The 20,409-nt window shown below is 38.9% G+C and overlaps 1 protein-coding gene across 2 annotated transcripts in view; it reads left to right on the forward strand.

Moving 5' to 3' along the window:
* Window positions 1–427: 427 nt before the first annotated feature.
* Window positions 428–20,409, forward strand: part of SNAPC1 (small nuclear RNA activating complex polypeptide 1) — a 33,160-nt gene continuing 13,178 nt past the window's right edge. The window contains exons 1-9 of one of the 2 annotated variants that reach the window (XM_047862602.1): window positions 492–627; window positions 2,488–2,570; window positions 2,714–2,873; window positions 3,027–3,167; window positions 4,024–4,128; window positions 6,876–7,034; window positions 8,619–8,687; window positions 9,441–9,503; window positions 18,401–18,551. In XM_047862602.1, the coding sequence (XP_047718558.1) occupies window positions 2,721–2,873; window positions 3,027–3,167; window positions 4,024–4,128; window positions 6,876–7,034; window positions 8,619–8,687; window positions 9,441–9,503; window positions 18,401–18,551 (841 nt within the window). In that variant the 5' untranslated portion in view covers window positions 492–627; window positions 2,488–2,570; window positions 2,714–2,720. Of the gene's footprint in view, window positions 628–2,487; window positions 2,571–2,713; window positions 2,874–3,026; window positions 3,168–4,023; window positions 4,129–6,875; window positions 7,035–8,618; window positions 8,688–9,440; window positions 9,504–18,400; window positions 18,552–20,409 lie in introns of both variants that reach the window. The other variant, XM_047862601.1, reaches the window with a different exon arrangement.

Consider the following 20,409-nt stretch of genomic DNA (forward strand, 5'->3'; position numbering starts at 1 on the left):
GGCAGGGAGAGAGGGAGACACAGAATCTCAAGCAGGCTCCAGGTTCTGAGCTGTTAGCACAGAGCAGGATGAGGGGCTCGAACTCACAAACCCCCGAGATTATGACCTGAACCGAAGTCAGGGGCTTAATTGAGCCACCCAGGCGCCCCCAGGGTCACTTTAAAGGAAAGTAAGGGTAAAGCCAATTTACATAAGCTAGCCTAATGCAGACCTAAAATCCTGCTTGGGCTCACACGACTCCTGAGATAGAAACTTCTTCAATGAAATTGAGAGAACTGACCTTAGCCCTCTATCTTTAAGCAGATCAGAGCAGGTACGGGCACACATCCACTCATGCGCAAGAAGCAAAACCCACAATTCGCACCAGTCCGGCTAGAGGCGGAGCTAAAGGGGCCGGATAAGGCAAGTACGTCAAGCACAGGGGGCGGGACGTCCGGCTTCGGTTTCCTGGGCGACAGCCGCCGGCTGGTCCGCGCGTGGTCTAGGGGCTTTTGCAGGCATGGGGACTCCTGCAGGCCTGCAGACTGACTGCGAGGCGCTGCTCAGCCGCTTCCAGGAGACCGATAGCGTGCGCTTCGAGGACTTCACGGAGCTCTGGAGGAGCATGAAGTTCGGGACCATCTTCTGGTGGGTGTTTCTAGTCCGCTACCCTCGCATCACTCCCTGCTCAGAGGCGGAGTAGGAAGCTTTTTTCTTCCCCAAAGCGCTGCTGCTCCTGGGAAGGGCTGAGGAAGGCTGCAGCCCCTGCACGCTGCCCCCAGCTCTCCCGGGCCTTCTTCCTGGGCAGTTTCATTGGCTTCGTCTGCGTCCTTTTGCGGCCTCCCGCCGAGTATGTATTTCTGCCTGGCCACCCTTCTAAACCGTCTTCTCCATCTCCTCTGCCTCACCCTGGCCCAGGTCACCCACCATTTGCCCTCCTCCAGCCTTGTTCTCCTAAAGCCCCTTGTTTAAAAACAAAACAAACACCCAAGCAAAGACAGAACGCTGCACGACTGAATTCGTTTTTCATACAACCACAGTTGTCTTTCTAGAGTGCCAGTCCGATCCTGTCCTTCCCCTGCTTACCACTCCAGTGGTTTGTCTTGCTCCAGGCCGCCTGTGGTCCTCTTCAGGCTTTACTGGGCCTGGAGCTTTCCCCCCAGTTCCTTCTGCCAGACCACCTTTTTCTAAACTCAGATTAATCTCAAATGAACAGTGTTTCAGGGAAGCCTTCCTTTGCCCTTCTAGAGTAAGTCAGGCGTTCATACTGGGTTTTTTCCCCAGAGCATTATGCTTCTTTTATCTCTCGACTTAGCACAGGTTATTTTCAGCGTGTAGTTCAAAAGGTGGTAGAGTATAGCGGTTAAGAGCAAGCAGATTACAGAGCGGGACTGCCAGAATTTGAATCACAACCCAAAGAGTAACTCTGACTTCGGGCAAATTACTTGCCTGAACTTCCATATCCATAGCATGGAGACTGGAATACCTCTTATTGCAGTCATGAGTGTTAAATGAGCTAATACGTGTTAAGGGTACCCTTCATTGCCCTGTAAATATTCATTTATTATTATTATTATTGCTTTAAAGTTTTCCTTCCATTAGACAGAGCTCTGTGAGGACAGTGACTGGATAAGTTTGATATTCATTAGCATAACACACACAATATTGAAAAAGCTAAATGATTGGCTGAATGAATTCTTGTGATTAAGACTGTGTTTTCCTGAATCAGAAGTAAAAGTTCTCTTTGTTTCAGTGTAATAATTACCTGTGTAGTTTGTACATTGCGGGGGATGGAGGATAGAGAGCTATTTGTTGTACAGTTAATGAAAGGAACTAATTTTTTTAATGGCTACTAAATGTAATACATTTATAGCTTAATGTATTTAATCCGTAGAACAACTTTGAAAAGCAGGTACATAATTATCCTTGTTTTATGGAAGGGGAAATTGAGGCTTAATGAGGTTAAGTAATCTCCGTGGTCACACAGCTAGTAGGTGGTAAAGCAGATATTGGAAAATATTGTGGGGGTTACCTCCATATATTTAGCTAAGGAGGAAAAAGTAAAATGAGAAAAAAAGTAGACACTACTTGAGTAGTGGTGATGTTTCTTTAGCAGTTGCTTTGGTTGCTAATACTACAGTAAGTATTTTGCATTCTTTTAGTGTATTTATTATTTGAAGATCCCAGGCTTTGGGAGTATAGTGAAGTCTGCTTTTCTACCCTGCTCCTTCTTTACTTTGGTGAGCTTTGTCCTGCAGAATTGGGAGGAGGGTGTGGGTTATGTTGTATTGTGGTTCTTTACCTTTTTCACGTAGGTGTCTCAAGGACTAATGAGGTGTAGAGTGTATCCCTGAGAGTATTGGGGAAAATCTCCATTGTATATTAGAAGGCATATAACTTTTGTATTTTATTCTGTAATATAACCATGGTTATTTTAATTTTTAAAAATGTTTTAAATTCTTAACCAGGAATAATTTGTAGCCCCTCCCCCTTTGCTCCCCTATTCAGCAAGTAAAGTTGATGCCTTAGGAAGATGCATCCTGTTTACCGAGTGCATGCCTATTCCTCAGTGTAAGAAGCACAGCAGAAAAGTAAGTTTTTGTGCTTGAATTGTGAAAGGATCAGATGTGGAATGCCCATCCAGTTTCTAGTAGCTGCTAGAATATACCTCTTCTAATTCGTGTTCATTACTGGTTTACTTAGAGTCATAATATATTTTCTCTTTGTTTTCTAGTGGTAGAATGAGAAATTTAGAAAAGAACATGTTTACAAAAGAAGCATTAGCTTTGGCTTGGCAATATTTTTTACCGCCCTACACCTTCCAGATCAGAGTTGGTGCTTTGTATCTGCTATATGGATTATATAACACCCAACTGTGTCAACCAAAACAAAAGGTAATACTTGTTGTTTTCCCTCAGCAGAAATAGGAAACAGGTACAATATTTTTACAACAAACTGATTTAAACAGGAATGCCAATGTTTCAAAATTAAAATACATTAATGAAAAAGATATACCTTTAGTAACTTTTTTACTCTCTTGTTTGTAGATTAGAGTTGCCCTGAAAGATTGGGATGAAGTCTTAAAATTTCAGCAAGATTTGATAAATGCACAACATTTTGATGCAGCTTATATCTTTAGGAAACTGCGACTAGACAAAGCATTTCACTTTACAGCAATGCCCAAATTGGTATGTTATCTAAAATAGATTGTTTTTCAAAATGAGAAATTATACTTCATTGTTCATAAAGTGCCTCAGTCTCCATAAAGTAGAAAGAATATTATATAATTTCCAATACAATTAGAACAGTGTCTTAAAATAGGAGAAAATGCTTTCTGATTACTTCTTTTTGCAAACAAAAATTTAGTCTCTGCTTTTAAATACAGTGTGTTTCTAGATGCCATCTGTTAAGCAAATTGTTAGAATAGGAAATGAGATTTGGCATTTGCCATTTGTTTATTCCTTTATTCAGATCAGAGAGGTTACTGAAAGAAGACCAAGGAATTTTAAAGTCAGTTGGTGAAGAATTGAAATGTCCACTAATAAAATATGTTTCTTCAGTCTTATGACACTTGAGATATTAGATTAAAAGAGCACCAAGTCCTAATTCTGGATCTGACATCAGCTGGCCAATCATGTAACTTCTCTATCATTTGAATTTATAATCATGTGGCATGACATCTTAAAGGCTATTTTATTTTATTATTTTTTTAAATACTTTATTTTATCTATCTATCTATCTGTCTATCAAAGAGGGCAAAAGTGAATGAGGGGCAGAGAGAGAGGGAGAGAGAAAGAATCCCACACAGGCTCCATACTGTCAGCCTGGCCAAATTGGGCTCGAGCTCCCCTGAAGTGGGGCTCAAACTCACCTGGTTTGGGGCTCAAACTCATGACCTGTGAGATCATGACCTGAGCTGAAGTTGGATGCTTAACCGACTGAACCACCCAGGTGCCCCTTAAAGGTTATTTTAAAAGTCTGATAGTCTTTGGAAAATGGATTATCTAAAAAAATGTCCTTTAAAAGACATTCATTATCACACAGCTATCATATAGAATGAAGAAGAAAATTCAACGAGCTGAAGTTACAGAAGAATTTAAGGACCCAAATGATCGTGTAATGAAACTTATCACTTCTGATGTGTTAGAGGTAAATTTGTTTTTTATGCTCTTGAAATTAAAAAAAAAAATGTTTTATTGTTAACTATATATAGAAGTTACACCTTCATCTAGGGATACTGAAATTTTTTCTAATGATTTTAACCAATCATAGAATGCTTATTGTTTCTCTAAAGTATCAGATGTAATACACTCTAAATATATGAAAATTTATGGAATAAATCTTGAAACTCTGTGAGAAGCAAAAAATATAGAAGACTGCCCTTGGACTTGGGATGTTTAGATTCAAATACTGAAGCCACCATTTATGTTTGATTTTAAATAGGTCATAAAACAAGAATTTAAAGTGACTTAATTTTTATTTTTTAACACTATGTATTTATTTCTTAAGTTGCTTTTTATAATGCTTATTTTAAAAGCCACTGAAAACAATAAAGCTGTTCTGATAAAACAAAAATATGAAATCAAGATTTATGGATAAGAGGCATAGTCTTAAAGCAGCTTTACCATCTAATGTATTTTGGTATTTTATTTGAGTTGCCAGTATTGAGAAAAATCATCTTTCACATGAATAAGTAGTGAGACTCCCAGAATTTTACATGCATGGAATAGCACTGCCCTGAGGTTGAAACAAAACCCATTTTTGGTTGTGGACTGATATGGTGGTAGAAAGTTAATTTTTTGTCAACATACCTTCTTAAACATGGTTTTTGATTTTACGTTCTTTTAAGAATTAAAGGTTCTGAAAGTGTTGAAATACAGGTTCCTTTGTTTGAAAATATTGTCTATGTCAGCAAACAGGTATGGAAGATTTTATATTTTATTTTTTTAAGTTAATTTTTATTTTGAGAGAGAGAACGATCAGGGTAAGGGCAGAGAGAGAGGGAAGGAGAGAATCCCAAGCCAGTGCCACACTCAGCATGGAGCCCGATGTGGGGCTCGATCTCATGACCATGAGAACATGACCTGAGCTGAAATCAAGAATTGGATGCTTAACCGACTGAGCCACCCAGGTGCCCCTGACAGATTTTAGAGAACAGAGCTGGGGTGAACAAAGGCATATCCTTTTAGGGTGATTGGGGAGAAGGGTCCAAAGGGCCAAGCTATGGAATGCCTATTCCTAGAAGCTTCTATGTGAAGTCATCGTGATTTTTTGTAGGGTCTTTCACTTACCACAGACCTGCTTTAAGAGCCTTTTCCCTCTGTTGACTCTGTTCACCCTGTCCTTGTGCAGTCTTTCACCTGCTCTCATAATAATCCTTACATTTAATACTTCCCTACGTTGCTTCTCCTGCCTGCAAATGCTATTAAGCCTACATGTCAGCAGACCTGAATTTGGGTCATGATTCAGCTACTCATTAGTTCTAGCTTTGTGGTTAAGGATGCATAATAAAATGAAGAGACTAGGATATTGAATCAGAACTTCTGATTTTTGTTGAGTCACGGTGTTGTATACCTAAAACTAATATAACACTGTATGTTTACTATACTGGAATTAAAAAAAAAAAAGTATATGGGGAAAAAGAAACTTTTGATTTTGAATTATAACTCTATTACTTAAATATGACCTTAAGCCAGTCATTTCTTTGTTTCTTTACTTCTACAATTATAATACAGTAGTGGCTATCATGTGTTGTGTGTTCAGCACGTGCCAGGAACTGTTAGGTGTTTTATGTCTGTTATCCCACTAATGATCATAGTAACCCTGCAAAGGAGGTGGTATTTTCCTGATTTCAAAAACAAGGAAACTGAGGTTCAGAGAAAGTAAGTAATTTGCATAAAGTAGGGTACAGTAAGGTACAGACACTGGATTTGAATGTCCAAGCCTATAAGGCTCCAAGGTGCATGTACTTTATTTTATTTCTTAATCCTTTAACTTTGTATGTTGCTTTACATTTTATAGAACATTCCCACTTGTATAAGCTCACTTAATATAGTTTACAGTGGGCTAGATGGCATCACTTAATTTTGTACAAATGTGGAATGTGATTTTCAGATTGAGGGATTTGCTCAAGGTCACAGTCTAGCAAATGACAGAACTCAGCCTCAAAACTGGGTCCAGCTAGTGGTCTTTCCTCTGTATTTTATTGCATGTAGTAAAATAATGGAATTCAGCACACCGCAAGCTGTACAAAGTTTGAGGCTCCCCATGTCTGGACAGTGTTCTCCTTTGAAGGTCCTGCATGAGTGAGCACTCAGCACTGCCCAGCAGCTCGTGATTGTTTGAACAGATCCCTGTCAATGCCATCAAAACCTACTGGAAATGAATTGAGTGGCCTAACTTGGGGATGACTCGGGTGTTGCAGTGGTCATCTGTGATGGGAGTGTCAGTCGTTCTCTGCTGCTCTTTGAGCCAAGTCTCCATACTGGCTTTATCTGATTTCTGAAGTCTACCTGTAATGTGCTATCTTTCCCTTACCCCATAGACCTGCCCAACTGGCTGGAGGTTTCTGGGGAAGAAGGTCTAAGTGATGCCTCAAATGTTGTCATAAATTGCCTTCTATTTCTTTTAATCGTGGATCTTACTAGTGAAGTAATGATGGAGCTTATGGGGACAGGCACAGAGGCTTTGAGGTTTGTGAAGATTAGTGTATCTCTGTGGAGACCATTAATAAAGTTGTACTATTTGGGTTGTATGATTATATTGTTTTCAATATACTGTAGCTTATTATTCTTTATCAACTTAGTCACTTGGGAGTGTCATTTTATTTTGTGTTGGTTTTGCCTTTAAGTTTCTCCTCAAAAATTGAACTGAAAGATTCATCTTTTCACTTTTAGGAAATGCTGAATGTTCATGATCATTATCAGAACATGAAACATATAATTTCAGGTGATAAATCCAATCCAGACAAAGCCCTCAGCTTGATAAAGGATGATTTTTTTGACAATATTAAGAACATAGTTTTAGAGCATCAGCAGTGGCACAAAGACAGAAAGGTATGTGACTGCTTGTTTAATATATCACTGTTGTATTTGCATTCTACACTAATGGCTAGACAGGGATGATGAGGTCGAGAGGCAGTTTAGTTGAGTGGCTACATTCTCCTGGAGTTAAGATTTCGAGAGCTTTACTTTTCTAGGTCTAGCTTTGCCAGTTATCAGCTATGTAATGCTATTTAACCTTACAAACAGATTTTGTATGTCATTATATATATATTTACACAATTATTAATAATAATTCTATAATATGTATTAAATAACATACATTATATATAATATCTATCTATCTTTAGAGGAATAAGTAATCTTGGTATACCATAGATTTATTCCAATCTTTATAATTTAGCATTTTCTAGAGGTTGCACACTGGCGGTCTTTGGGCCAAATCCTACACACACGTGTGGTTTGTTTGACACGGTGTTGATCCTAAAATTGTTTTAAAATGTCAAAATAATTACTGGCACTTAAATATTTGTGGACTTGAGTTAAAATTTCAGACATCCAGCTTCTGTTAAAAATCAGTGGTTTGTAATAGTGGTCCCACTTTTGTGCATGGCAACAGACTGCTAGACCTGAGTGGTGGCTTCTTCCATTGTGAGAGGGCATGCTCTGCCTGCCTCGATTTATCCATTTACAGATCTCATCAGCACAGTTTAGTTTTACACAGTTTTACAGATTTTCAGTTTAGTTTTCTGATCCAGATACTGACGCTGGAGCTGCCCACATTCCACAGTAACCTTTTCACCTAGAGAAACTTTTTACCCTGGAAACCTCATGGCCAGCCTTGCTGAATTTAGCTTTGAAATCACCACTCCATCTTATTTTAGTAAATACTTTTAGGAAAAAATAAAAGTAAAACATAAGCAATTTCTGATGACTTATTATGTGTCTGATAATGTATTAGTGTTTTCATAAATGCTAGATGGGAATTATTATTTTATATATTGTCTTTCAGAAAGATTGGTTGCCAGTTTTTGGCTTTTCATTATATAAAGGGATTTGGCTCAAAACTTAATTTTAGGAAAGATAAAGAAAGTGATGAGATGACAGTCTTGAGAAGAAGGAAACAGTTTGCTTCCTCTACCCACATTTATTTTAATGAGAGACAGCACAGTTTAGAATGTTTGAATACTTCAAGTGTTACAAATGGGTTACACAAATGACCTAGGCAATCAATGTAAAAATCTATCGGAGTACTCTCTTATTGCCCTTTTTTTATACTACTTTTTTTTATAGCACCCTCTTTGAGTAAACTCTCTAGTTAGCATTACTAAGACCTCTGAATACCTGAAGGAAAGGAGAATAAACCAATTTTCTTACTACTATATGAAATGCATGTTTTCCTTCCTTAGTTAGGAGGATTTAGGCATTTTATTGATGATTTTTAGAACTATTCTGAAACCTAACCTTGATCTTAATTTAATGTCAGGTGGTGAACCGTGCAGTAATAAGGTGAAATGATCTTTTAGTTTTGCAGTAATTAAAAAAATAAATGATTCTCATTGCTCTGAAATTATTTGCAATTGATTTTTAGTTAATTTGAATTGTAAATGTGTATATATAACTTTTGTGCTCTTCCAGAATCCATCCTTAAAATCAAAAGTTAAAGATGGAGAAGAAAACAGAGAAGGAAATTCACAAGAATCACAGGTCAGAGAAATTCACTATCTGATTGTTTGCGGGGCAATAGTTTGGTTAGTTTGTTTTCATTTTCTGTGTGGTTCTGTATACAAGTATCATGTATACAAGTGATTCTGTGTACAGGTATTATGACCCTTGGTATTAAAATAATTATCTCAGAAAATCCTGAAACATCGGCCCTATGAAAAGTTAGTCTGTTTTTTCCTGGAAACCTTGTGGAAGACCACAACAAGTGTAAATTGGGAGTGAGGATGTTAAGTTTTTGCAGGGAAAGGGGAGAATGATGGTGGAAGGTGCTCTTAGTCCTTACACAGGCAGAGTAGGGTTTTTGAAATATGTCTTTTGTTACTTCCTGTCCTACTTTCAGCCAGTGTGGAGCTCTAGCTACTGTTTATTGCTTCCTGCCTCCAGGGTTTTCGTCCATCTTCGTGGATGAGACAGGAGTCATTTTGGGGCATAGGCAGAAGAGGAGGCAGATGAGGAGGGAGTGGCCTGATCACCAAGGCTTTCATTCATATAATTTTCCTTAAATCCTGAATTTCAACAGTCAGTAGCTATGGAGATGGTGTTGTAGACCTGCTATGAGAATGTTGTCTGTGTTTATATGTCTTTGGTCAATATGTGTCCAAAAAATGTTAATTTCTTTTTACCGTACCTTCTATCTCCAATCTTATTTCTGATAACAAATACCTGCGTATTCATAATTTCTTTTAATGTTTATGTGTTTTAACTTTTTCTCCTTCTTGTTTATTTTTTATCCAGAGATGTGAAAGGGCAGAATCCTTAGCGAGAATAAAATCAAAGGCCTTTTCAGTTGTTGTTCAGGTAAGTTCTTTCTTTCTTTTTTTTTCTTTAATTTTTTTAACATTTATTTTTTTATTTTTTATTTTTTCAATATATGAAATTTCTTGTCAAATTGGTTTCCATACAACACCCAGTGCTCATCCCAAAAGGTGCCCTCCTCAATACCCATCACCCACCCTCCCACCCCCCCAACCCCCCATCAACCCTCAGTTTGTTCTGTTTTTAAGAGTCTCTTATGCTTTGGCTCTCTCCCACTCTAACCTCTTTTTTTTTTTCTCCTTCCCTCCCCCATGGGTTTCTGTTAAGTTTCTCAGGATCCACATAAGAGTGAAACCGTATGGTATCTGTCTTTCTCAGTATGGCTTATTTCACTTAGCATCACACTCTCTAGTTCCATCCACGTTGCTACAGAGGGCCATATTTCATTCTTTCTCATTGCCACGTAGTACTCCATTGTGTATATAAACCACAATTTCTTTATCCATTCATCAGTTGATGGACATTTAGACTCTTTCCATAATTTGGCTATTGTTGAGAGTGCTGCTATAAACATTGGGGTACAAGTGCCGCTATGCATCAGTACTCCTGTGTCCCTTGGGTAAATTCCTAGCAGTGCTACTGCTGGGTCATAGGGTAGGTCTGTTTTTAATTTTTTGAGGAACCTCCACACTCTTTTCCAGAGTGGCTGCACCAATTTGCATTCCCACCAACAGTGCAAGAGGGTTCCCGTTTCTCCACATCCTCTCCAGCATCTATAGTCTCCTGATTTGTTCATTTTGGCCACTCTGACTGGCGTGAGGTGATATCTGAGTGTGGTTTTGATTTGTATTTCCCTGATGAGGAGTGACATTGAGCATCTTTTCACGTGCTGGTTGGCCATCCGGATGTCTTCTTTAGAGAAGTGTCTATTCGTGTTTTCTGCCCATTTCTTCACTGGGTTATTTGTTTTTCGGGTATGGAGTTTGGTGAGCTCTTTATAGATTTTGGATACTAGCCCTTTGTCCGATATGTCATTTGCAAATATCTTTTCCCATTCCGTTGGTTGCCTTTTAGTTTTGTTGGTTGTTTCCTTTGCTGTGCAGAAGCTTTTTATCTTCATGAGGTCCCAGTAGTTCATTTTTGCTTTTAATTCCCTTGCCTTTGGGGATGTGTCAAGTAAGAAATTGCTACGACTGAGGTCAGAGAGGTCTTTTCCTGCTTTCTCCTCTAGGGTTTTGATGGTTTCCTGTCTCACATTCAGGTCCTTTATCCATTTTGAGTTTATTTTTGTGAATGGTGTGAGAAAGTGGTCTAGTTTCAATCTTCTGCATGTTGCTGTCCAGTTCTCCCAGCACCATTTGTTAAAGAGACTGTCATTTTTCCATTGGATATTCTTTCCTGCTTTGTCAAAGATTAGTTGGCCATACTTTTGTGGGTCTAGTTCTGGGGATTCTATTCCATTCCATTGGTCTATGTGTCTGTTTTTATGCCAATACCATACTGTCTTGATGACTACAGCTTTGTAGTAGAGGTTAAGTCTGGGATTGTGATGCCTCCTGCTTTGGTCTTCTTCAAAATTACTTTGGCTATTCGGGGCCTTTTGTGGTTCCATATGAATTTTAGGATTGCTTGTTCGAGTTTCGAGAAGAATGCTGGTGCAGTTTTGATTGGGATTGCATTGAATGTGTAGATAGCTTTGGGTAGTATTGACATTTTGACAATATTCTTCCAATCCATGAGCATGGAATGTTTTTCCATTTCTTTACATCTTCTTCAATTTCCTTCATAAGCTGTCTATAGTTTTCAGCATACAGATCTTTTACATCTTTGGGTAGATTTATTCCTAGGTATTTTATGCTTCTTGGTGCAATTGTGAATGGGATCAGTTTCTTTATTTGTCTTTCTGTTGCTTCATTATGAGTGTATAAGAATGCAACTGATTTTTGTACATTGATTTTGTATCCTGCAACTTTGTTAAATTCATGTGTCAGTTCTAGCAGACTTCTGGTGGAGTCTATCGGATTTTCCATGTATAATATCATGTCATCTGCAAAAAGTGAAAGCTTGACTTCATCTTTGCCAATTTTGATGCCTTTGATTTCCTTTTGTTGTCTGATTGCTGATGCTAGAACTTCCACCACTATGTTAAACAACAGCGGTGAGAGTGGACATCCCTGTCGTGTTCCTGATCTCAGGGAAAAAGCTCTCAGTTTTTCCCCGTTGAGGATGATGTTAGCTGTGGGCTTTTCATAAATGGCTTTTATGATCTTTAAGTATGTTCTGTCTATCCTGACTTTCTCGAGGGTTTTTATTAAGAAACGTTGCTGAATTTTGTCAAAGGCCTTTTCTGCATCAATTGACAGGATCATATGGTTCTTATCTTTTCTTTTATTAATGTGATGTATCACATTGATTGATTTGCAAATGTTGAACCAGCCCTCTATCCCAGGAATGAATCCCACTTGATCATGGTGAATAATTCTTTTTATATGCTGTTGAATTTGATTTGCTAGTATCGTGTTGAGAATTTTTGCATCCATATTAATCAGGGATGTTGGCCTGTAGTTCTCTTTTTTTACTGGGTCTCTGTCTGGTTTAGGAATCAAAGTAATACTGGCTTCATAGAATGAGTCTGGAAGTTTTCCTTCCCTTTCTGGGAATTTTTTGGAATAGCTTGAGAAGGATAGGTATTATCTCTGCTTTAAACGTCTGGTAGAACTCCCCTGGGAAGCCATCTGGTCCTGGACTCTTACTTGTTGGGAGATTTTTGATAACTAATTCAATTTCTTCGCTGGTTATGTGTCTGTTCAAGCTTTCTATTTCCTCCTGATTGAGTTTTGGAAGTGTGTGGGTGTTTAGGAATTTGTCCATTTCTTCCAGGTTGTCCAGTTTGTTGGCATAAAATTTTTCATAGTATTCCCTGATAATTGCTTGTATCTCTGGGGGATTGGTTGTAATAATTCCATTTTCATTCATGATTTTATCTATTTGGGTCATCTCCCTTTTCTTTTTGAGAAGCTTGGCTAGAGGTTTATCAATTTTGTTTATTTTTTCAAAAAACCAACTCGTGGTTTCATTGATCTGCTCTACAGTTTTTTTAGATTCTGTATTGTTTATTTCTGCTCTGATCTTTATTATTTCTCTTCTTCTGCTGGGTTTAGGCTGTCTTTGCTGTTCTGCTTCTATTTCCTTTAGGTGTGCTGTTAGATTTTGTATTTGGGATTTTTCTTGTTTCTTGAGATAGGCCTGGATTGCAATGTATTTTCCTCTCAGGACTGCCTTCGCTGCATCCCAAAGTGTTTGGATTGTTGTATTTTCATTTCGTTTGTTTCCATATATTTTTTAATTTCTTCTCTAATTGCCTGGTGGACCCATTCATTCTTTAGTAGGGTGTTCTTTAACCTCCGTGCTTTTGGAGGTTTTCCAGACTTTTTCCTGGGGTTGATTTCAAGCTTCATAGCATTGTGGTCTGAAAGTATGGATGGTGTGATTTCAATTCTTGTATACTTATGAAGGGCTGTTTTGTGACCCAGTATGTGATCTGTCTTGGAGAATGTTCCATGTGGACTCGAGAAGAAAGTATATTCTATTGCTTTGGGATGCAGAGTTCTAAATATATCTGTCAAGTCCATCTGATCCAATGTATCATTCAGGGCCCTTGTTTCTTTATTGACCGTGTGTCTAGATGATCTATCCGTTTCTGTAAGTGAAGTGTTAAAGTCCCCTGCAATTACCACATTCTTATCAATAAGGTTGCTTATGTTTGTGAGTAGTTGTTTTATATATTTGGGGGCTCCTGTATTTGGCACATAGACATTTTTAATTGTTAGCTCTTCCTGATGGAAAGACCCTGTAATTATTATATAATGCCCTTTTTCATCTCTTGTTACAGCCTTTAAAGTCTAGTTTGTGTGATATAAGTATGGCTACTCCAGCTCTTTTGACTTCCAGTAGCATGATAAATAGTTCTCCATCCCCTCACTTTCAATCTGAAGGTGTCCTCAGGTCTAAAATGAGTCTCTTGTAGACGGCAAATAGATGGGTCTTGTTTTTTTATTCATTCTGATACCCTATGTCTTTTGGTTGGCGCATTTAGTCCATTTACATTCAGTGTTATTATAGAAAGATATGGGTTTAGAGTCATTGTGATGTCCGTAGGTTTCATGCTTGTAGCGATGTCTCTGGTACTTTGTCTCACAGGATCCCTCTTAGGATCTCTTGTAGGGCTGGTTTAGTGGTGACAAATTCCTTCAGTTTTTGTTTGTTTGGGAAGAACTTTATCTCTCCTTCTATTTTAAATGACAGACTTGCTGGACAAAGGATTCTCAGCTGCATATTTTTTCTGTTCATCACATTGAAGATCTCCTGCCATTCCTTTCTGGCCTGCCAAGTTTCAGTAGAGAGATCCATCACGAGTCTTCTCGATCTCCCTTTATATGTTTGAGCACGTTTATCCCTAGTTGCTTTCAGAATTTTCTCTTTATCCTTGTATTTTGCCAGTTTCACTATGATATGTCGTGCAGAAGATCGATTCAAGTTATGTCTGAAGGGAGTTCTCTGTGCCTCTTGGATTTCAATGCCTTTTTCCTTCCCCAGTTCAGGGAAGTTCTCAGCTATTATTTCTTCAAGTACACCTTCAGCACCTTTCCCTCTCTCTTCCTCCTCTGGAATACCAATTATGCATATATTATTTCTCTTTAGTGCATCACTTAGTTCTCTAATTTTCCCCTCATACTCTTGGATTTTTTTATCTCTTTTTCTCAGCTTCCTCTTTTTCCATAATTTTATCTTCTAGTTCACCTATTCTCTCCTCTGCCTCTTCAATCCGAGCCGTGGTTGTCTCCATTTTATTTTGCAGTTCATTTATAGCATTTTTTAGCTCCTCCTGACTGTTCCTTAGTCCCTTGATCTCTGTAGCAATAGATTCTCTGCTCTCCTCTATACTGTTTTCAAGCCCAGCGATTAATTTTATGACTGTTATTCTAAATTCACTTTCTGTTATATTGTTTAAATCGTTTTTGATCAGTTCGTTAGCTGTCGCTATTTCCTGGAGTTTCTTTTGAGGCAAATTCTTCTGTTTCATCACTTTGGATAGTCCCTGGAGTGGTGCGGAACTGTGGGGCACTTCCCCTGTGCTGTCTTGAATAACTTGTGTTGGTGGGCAGGGTTGCAGTCAGACCTGATGTCTGCCCCCAGCCCACCGCTGGGGCCACAGTGAGACTGGTGTGTGCCTTCTCTTCCCCTCTCCTAGGGGCGGGATTCACTGTGGGGTGGCGTGGCCCATCTGGGCTACTTGCACACTGCCAGGCTTGTGGTGCTGGGGTGGATTGGCAAGGTGCACAGGGGCAGGAGGGGCAGGCTCAGCTCGCTTATCCTTCGGTGATCCACTTTGGGAGGGGCCCTGCGGCGCCGGGAGGGAGTCAGACCCGCCGCCGGAGGGATTGATCTGCAGAAGCACAGCGTTGGATGTTTGTGTGGTGCAAGCAAGTTCCCTGGCTGGAACTGGTTCCCTTTGGGATTTTGGCTGGGGGATGGGCGAGGGAGATGGCGCTGGCGAGCGCCTTTGTTCCCTGCCAAGCTGAGCTCTGTCGTCCTGGGCTCAACAACTCTCCCTCCCGTTGTCCTCCAGCCCTCCCGCTCTCCGAGCAGAGCTGTTAGCTTATAACCTTCCAGATGTCAACTCCCACTTGCTGTCAGAACACACTCCGTCTGGCCCCTCCGCTTTTGTCAGCCAGATCGGGGGCTCTACTTGGTGGGCAGGCTGCCCCTCCGCCCCGGCTCCCTCCCACCAGTCCATGTAGTGCGCACCGCCTCTCCGCCCTCCCTACCCCCTTCCGTGGGCCTCTTGTCTGCGCTTGGCTCCAGAGAATCCATTCTGCTAGTCTTTTGGCGGTTTTCTGGGTTATTTAGGCAGGTGTAGGTGGAATCTGGGTGATCAGCATGATGTGGTGAGCCCAGCGTCCTCCTACGCTGCCATCTTCCCCTCTCACCCCTTAACATTTATTTTTGAGAGAGCGAGAGAGAGAGAGACAGAGTGCGAGCAGAGAAAAGGCAGAGAGAGAGGGAGACACAGAATCCAAAGCAGGCTCCAGGCTCTGAGCTGTCAGCACAGAGCACTACGTGGGGCTCCAACTCATGAACTGTGAGATCATGACCTGAGCCAACTTCGGACGCTTAACCAACTGAGCCACCCAGGCGCCACAATACATGTACGTAGTTTAAAAAGTCTAATACTACTACAGAGCTCATATAACCCAGCAGTCTCCTGCTCCACGACTTCCACCCCGGAATTCCTAATCCATCTTTAACTTTTTCTCTTTCAGTTATCTTTTCTGGTGTTTACTTAGAATTTTGACACTGTTGTTTGTTATTGTCTTCCACCTTTTGATATTCTTGATCATGGAAGGTTTTAGGACTTTCTATCCCTGGAGTTTTGAAATTTCATGATAATGTAACTTGGTGTGGGTCTTTTTTTTCCCCATCATTGCCCTTGGCTTTCAGGGCAGGCATCCTTTTAATCTGATAGCCTTCAGTTATGAGAAGTTTTTTATATTGTTTCTTTGATAGTATTTTTGCTGCATTCTTGCTTCTTCTCTTGAATTTTCATTTTCTTATTTTTGTTTTCTGTTTTCAACCCGTTTTCAGGAAGACTGCCTAAACTCTGTCTTCTGAACCATTATTTGAATTGTTTATTTCTGCTGACCTTTTTTTATTGCTAAGATTTTTTTTTCTTCTCTGAATCTTTTCTTACTTAAAAAAATTTTTTTTTCTGGAGGCACTATCTTTATCTTTTATCTGTTTGGGGATGCTACAGTGTTTTGAAGTTTCCTCCTTTCTCCCTAGAGTTCCTATTTTTGTTTATTTTGATCTCTTTCATTTTGGTGGCTTTGTTGAAACATTTGAAGAGCCTTAGATCATATTTAAGAGTGGTCATATAGAGCTACAACTTTTAGCCTCAGTATTTCTTTTCCTTGGATCTGGTCATTTTTACCAGACAGCTTGTCTGCGGGAAGGAGAGGTAAATAAACCAGGCTGCCAATGTTTTGGGAGCCTACAGAGAGAGTCCCTCAAGAGGCTTACTGTTCCTTATGCAGATTTCACCTAACTCCTGGGTTGTCAGTGAGAGACTCTGTCCCCTTCTTCTGTTACACCATTCCTCAACCCTGCAGCTTAACCTCTCCAGAGAGCAAGCCTCCTGTTTTCTGCAGGAGGTCAGTTGTTGAGTTTTGAGGTTGGGAAACAGGACACAATTACTTCTGTAGATTTTCAGCCTATCTGCCATTTTCATTGTCCCATTTCTTTTTTTTTTTTTTTTTTTTTTTAATGTTTATTTAGTTTTGAGAGAGAGAGGGACACAAAGTGTGAGTAGGGGAGGGGCAGAAAGAGAGGGAGACACAGAATGTAAAGCAGGCTCCAGGCTCTAAGCTGTCAGCATAGAGCCTGATGCAAGGCTCCAACTCATGAACTGTGAGATCATGACCTGAGCCAAAGTCAGACACTTAACCAACTGAGCCACCCAGGCACCCCTTTGTTGTCCCATTCCTGATGAATAATTCCTGATCCACTTGGGTCAGCTTGCTTTCTAGTAACTTCCTCAATATAGGCAATTAGATTTCAAATTTCTTCATTCACTTCAATCAGCTACCACTCACTGTTTCTACTGCTAAAATTTTTTTAGCAGCTGCATTGTTTTCTGTTAGCTCTGTTTTGTGAATTTATTCATTTTTAGCTTCTTACTTTCATGTTAGTGGCATTTTAGGAGAGAGCACTGATAAACTTATGTGCTCAATCCCATATTTTTTCCTGTTTTTTTTTTTTTCATGAATCCAAGAATGTCTGTATTCTGTGGGAAATTACTATCATTTTACTAGTTGTAGAAATGAAAAGGAATAAAAAAAGTTAAAAGTGACTGTAGATTTGTTAAGTGTTACATATAGGTATCTCACAGTAAATTGAGTACAAAATATTGTTGAACGAAGAACAATAAATTAATCCAAATTGTTTTAAACCAGAACTGTTTCCGTATAATATAGTGTCAATTGATATTTAATGTGTATCTTTAGACATTATGAAATACTTTTTAAAAGTTATTAAAGAATTAAATTATAATTCCCATAAAGTGTTAATAGAGTGTCATAGCATAGCTGCAGATTTTTTCTTTATTGAGACACAATTAACATATAATGCATGATAGTTTTTAAACAATTGTTAATACCTGCACTGCATACATGGCATTAACTGAAAACTGTGAGAACTCTGCTTAAGCAAGTAAGGGAATTCATTGACTGATGAAACTAAAATGTCCTTGCACCATCCCTCCATTTCTTACCTGCTGTGTTGCTTTTACTGTCTTCAAGTGTTCTTCCTGACAGCCCGCTTTGCCGTGGTCCCAGCTTAAGTTCAATAGAAAGGGAGAATTTTCCTTCCTGATAGTTAACTAGAACTCTAAAATGGAGTTATTCTGGCCATGATAGAGATCATGGCCCAAAATCAGTGGCCATGGGAATGTGAAACTTTTGACTAGGTCAGCGGCACATACCTGGAACTAGGCATAAAGTAGTTCCACTCAAAACATATGGTGGTAACTAGGGAACATAAATGTTATTAGAAGAAAGGAAAAATAGGTTATTAGACAGTAAGAAACAGTACTCATCCTTTACACCTGTTTCCCAGCCATGCAACTACAACTACATTTTAACCCAACAACTACATTTTTCACCCAGTTTGAGTAGTTGCTGATGACACTCCAGAGAGGCTTTCCTATTGTAAAGATAAAAGAGTATATATATGCAACAAGTGTTAAGTCAGCATTATGGTAAAGTACTTTATGATTTTTATTTTTCCTCCTCTTTGATTATATATGCTTCTTCCCCTAAATTATCCATCAGTTGGATTCATTTTGTGATTCATTGTGGTTAATTGGATTTCTCACTCTCAAGGCATCCAAGTCAAGAAGGCACCGTCAAGTCAAACTTGACTCTTCTGACTCTGATTCTGCATCTGGTCAAGGACAGATCAAAGCAACTAGGAAAAAAAGAAATAAAGAAACATTGAAATCAGCAGGAAGGAAGATGTCTTCCAAAAACAGAGGTAACTTTTTAAAGTCTTTTTGAGACTCAACAAGGGATAATGGGTCTTATTCAAAGCCTCCCCTTACCATTTTTTTTAAAGTTATATTCCTATTTTATTTTAATTTTTTAAAAATTCTTTATTTAAAAATTTTTTTAAGTTCACTTATTTATTTTGAGAGAGCGAGAGAGAGAGAGAGAGAGAGAAAGAGTGACATAGGGAAAGGGAGAGAGAGAATCCTAAGCAGGCTCCATGCTGTCAGCACAGAGCCCAATGCAGGGCTCAAACTCACAAACTGAGATCATGACCTGAGCTGAAATCAAGAGTTGGACACTTAACCAACTGAGCCACGCAGGCACACCTATATTATTCTTTTAAAATATGTATGTTGTGTGATAATTATGGCCTTAGACAATTTTGCAGAACAAATACATCCAATGAAAACTGGACAAATTTACAAAGATAAACATGAGGCTAATAAAGCTATTATATCATATCAAACTTACCTATTTTTTCTTTATTAAAAAGGATTAGACACTTGTTTGAGAACCTTGTGAGATTTAATATAAAAAATAAATTAGTTATCTTAGATTCTTAGAATCTTACTGCTGAAAGGGACTCTAGGAGTCATCAAATTCATCATTTCATAGACGATGAGATTCAGTTCAGGTCCATACAGATTAAATAACTTGTCCAAAAGTCATGTAGCTATATAATTATAGAATAAGTCTAGAATTATCCAGAGCATACTTGATTAGTAATTTTTGTGTGTGAAATAATGTATTCTATAAACTGCATTTCCCTTTAGCTGCATTAGTTAAGATGCACCTTTTCTTTTAAAATAGTGTGTCTAGGGGCGCCTGGGTGGCGCAGTCGGTTAAGCGTCCGACTTCAGCCAGGTCACGATCTCGCGGTCCGTGAGTTCGAGCCCCGCGTCGGGCTCTGGGCTGATGGCTCAGAGCCTGGAGCCTGTTTCCGATTCTGTGTCTCCCTCTCTCTCTGCCCCTCCCCCGTTCATGCTCTGTCTCTCTCTGTCCCAAAAATAAATAAAAATTGAAAAAAAAAAAAAAATTTTAAAATAGTGTGTCTATAAAATTAACCTTGGTATGTGATTCCTAAAGAAATTACATTTTAATAGTTTAATTTTTAAGAAATTACATTAAGTATTACATATTCACCATACATACACACATAGCAGACTCAGGAGAAAAAAAAAGAAGCATTAGTAAATATTCAGTCTAGTATAAAACACTCCCAGCTTCTAGAGCATTATATCAAAATATGTTACAGCTTTTTAGCATTGTTTTCCTTCTTACACTGAGGTAGTAGAAGGGGAACTGAAGTTAAATTCCTTTAACATAGTTCAGATATGATTAAGTTCAGTAACAGTTGCTTGAAGAACACTGAACATTCAGAGGAACAGATACTGTATTTGTTAAGGATAATCAGGAAATACTTCAAAAGCAGATTTCTTTAGTTTTTTTTTTACAAGGCTAGCAGATATTGGGAAGAGAACTGTTAGACCAATCTCACTTATAAGTATTACTGATAAAAAAATTCCTGTTACATGTATCAGAAGAATCCCAGATATAAAACAACTTGACTGGGGTACCTGGGTGACTCAGTGGGTTAAGTGTCCAACTCTTGATTTTGGCTCAGGTCATGATTTCATAGTTCTAGAGAATCAAGCCCTGTGTCGGGCTGTGTGCAGACAACCTGTTTGGGATTCTGTCTCTCCCTCTGTCTCTGCCCCCAGCCCCACTCACACATGCTCTCTCTCTCTCAAAATAAACATTAAAAAAAAAAAAGGAAAAAAAAAACACCTTGGTGCATTCATTCCAGGATGCAGGGATGGTGCAATTAGGAAACTCAATATAAT

This window comes from Prionailurus viverrinus, chromosome B3, assembly GCF_022837055.1.
Source record: "Prionailurus viverrinus isolate Anna chromosome B3, UM_Priviv_1.0, whole genome shotgun sequence".
NCBI lineage: Eukaryota > Metazoa > Chordata > Mammalia > Carnivora > Felidae > Prionailurus > Prionailurus viverrinus.